The 1003-nt window shown below is 62.3% G+C and overlaps 1 protein-coding gene across 1 annotated transcript in view; it reads left to right on the top strand.

Moving 5' to 3' along the window:
* The window catches only part of RPL3L (ribosomal protein L3 like), a 31553-nt gene that overhangs the window by 7109 nt on the left and 23441 nt on the right, over positions 1 to 1003 (top strand). The window contains exons 3-4 of the mRNA XM_019512725.1: positions 376 to 544; positions 804 to 939. Coding sequence (XP_019368270.1) covers positions 376 to 544; positions 804 to 939 — 305 coding nt within the window. The remainder of the gene's footprint in view (positions 1 to 375; positions 545 to 803; positions 940 to 1003) is intronic.

Below are 1003 nucleotides of genomic sequence, written 5' to 3'. Positions count from 1 at the left end.
CGCAAAGCCGTGGAGGTGACTGGTATCGTGTGAGCTGGGGGCGCTTAGCACACGTCCTAGCATGCCGGGGCCAAGCGTTGGCAGAGAAGCCGAGGAGCACACGGGCCACAGAGAGGGGATGCCGCCCTGCGGCAGATCCCGGACTTGAGGGGTATCATGGGGAAATAGATGCTGTTGCCCAGGCTGAGCACGATCTCAGGGCTTCTGGCATTGGGGTTGTAGCCCGCGGCATGTTTGCCTGCACACCCAGGAGGAAAGGGCCAGCGCGCGTCTCCTCCCAATGATACAGAGCCCTGCAGACACCAGCATTCGGCTTATAACCGATTCCCAGCCACCGATGCCCTGCAATTGCAGTTGCCTCTGCTTCTGTCCCAGAGGTGTCCAAGAGGGAGGAGGTGGAAGCGGTGACGATCGTGGAGACCCCCCCGCTGGTCGTGGTGGGGCTGGTGGGCTACATCCACACGCCCCGTGGGCTCAGGAACTTCAAGACCATTTTCTCCGAGCACATCAGCGACGAGTGCCGGCGGCGCTTCTACAAGAACTGGTGAGAGCGCCACGGGGACGCGGGCCGTCGTCTGGCTGGCATGCTCGACCTGCCCGCGGAGACCCCCAAGGCTCCCCGTGATGGACAGACTTGGGGCTTGGACCCCCAGCAGCTTGGCACAGCGGGGGTCTGAGTGTTATCCGGGGGTCTGAATGTTGGGCGGATCGTCCGTGTGGGCAGGCTTCCCGTGCACCTGCGTTTGCAGGAGCCTGCGCCTCGTTACAGCAACCAAGCGCCATTGCAATGCTCCCGTCCTCAGGCACAAGAGCAAGAAGAAGGCCTTCACCAAGTACTGCAAGAAATGGCAGAGCGAGGATGGGAAGAAGCAGCTGGAGAAGGACTTTGCTGCCATGAAGAAGTACTGCAAGGTCATTCGGGTCATCGTACACACGCAGGTGAGACTGGGGCGATGCCTGCAGCCGAGCGGGGCAGGAGCAGGGGAGCACGGGGTGCCCCTTG

Source organism: Gavialis gangeticus, unplaced genomic scaffold (genome assembly GCF_001723915.1).
Source record: "Gavialis gangeticus isolate Ggan-Ray unplaced genomic scaffold, GavGan_comp1, whole genome shotgun sequence".
NCBI classification, from domain to species: Eukaryota; Metazoa; Chordata; order Crocodylia; family Gavialidae; genus Gavialis; species Gavialis gangeticus.
The sequence above is the reverse complement of the archived record's forward strand: the minus strand, read 5'-3'. Positions and strand labels throughout refer to the sequence as shown.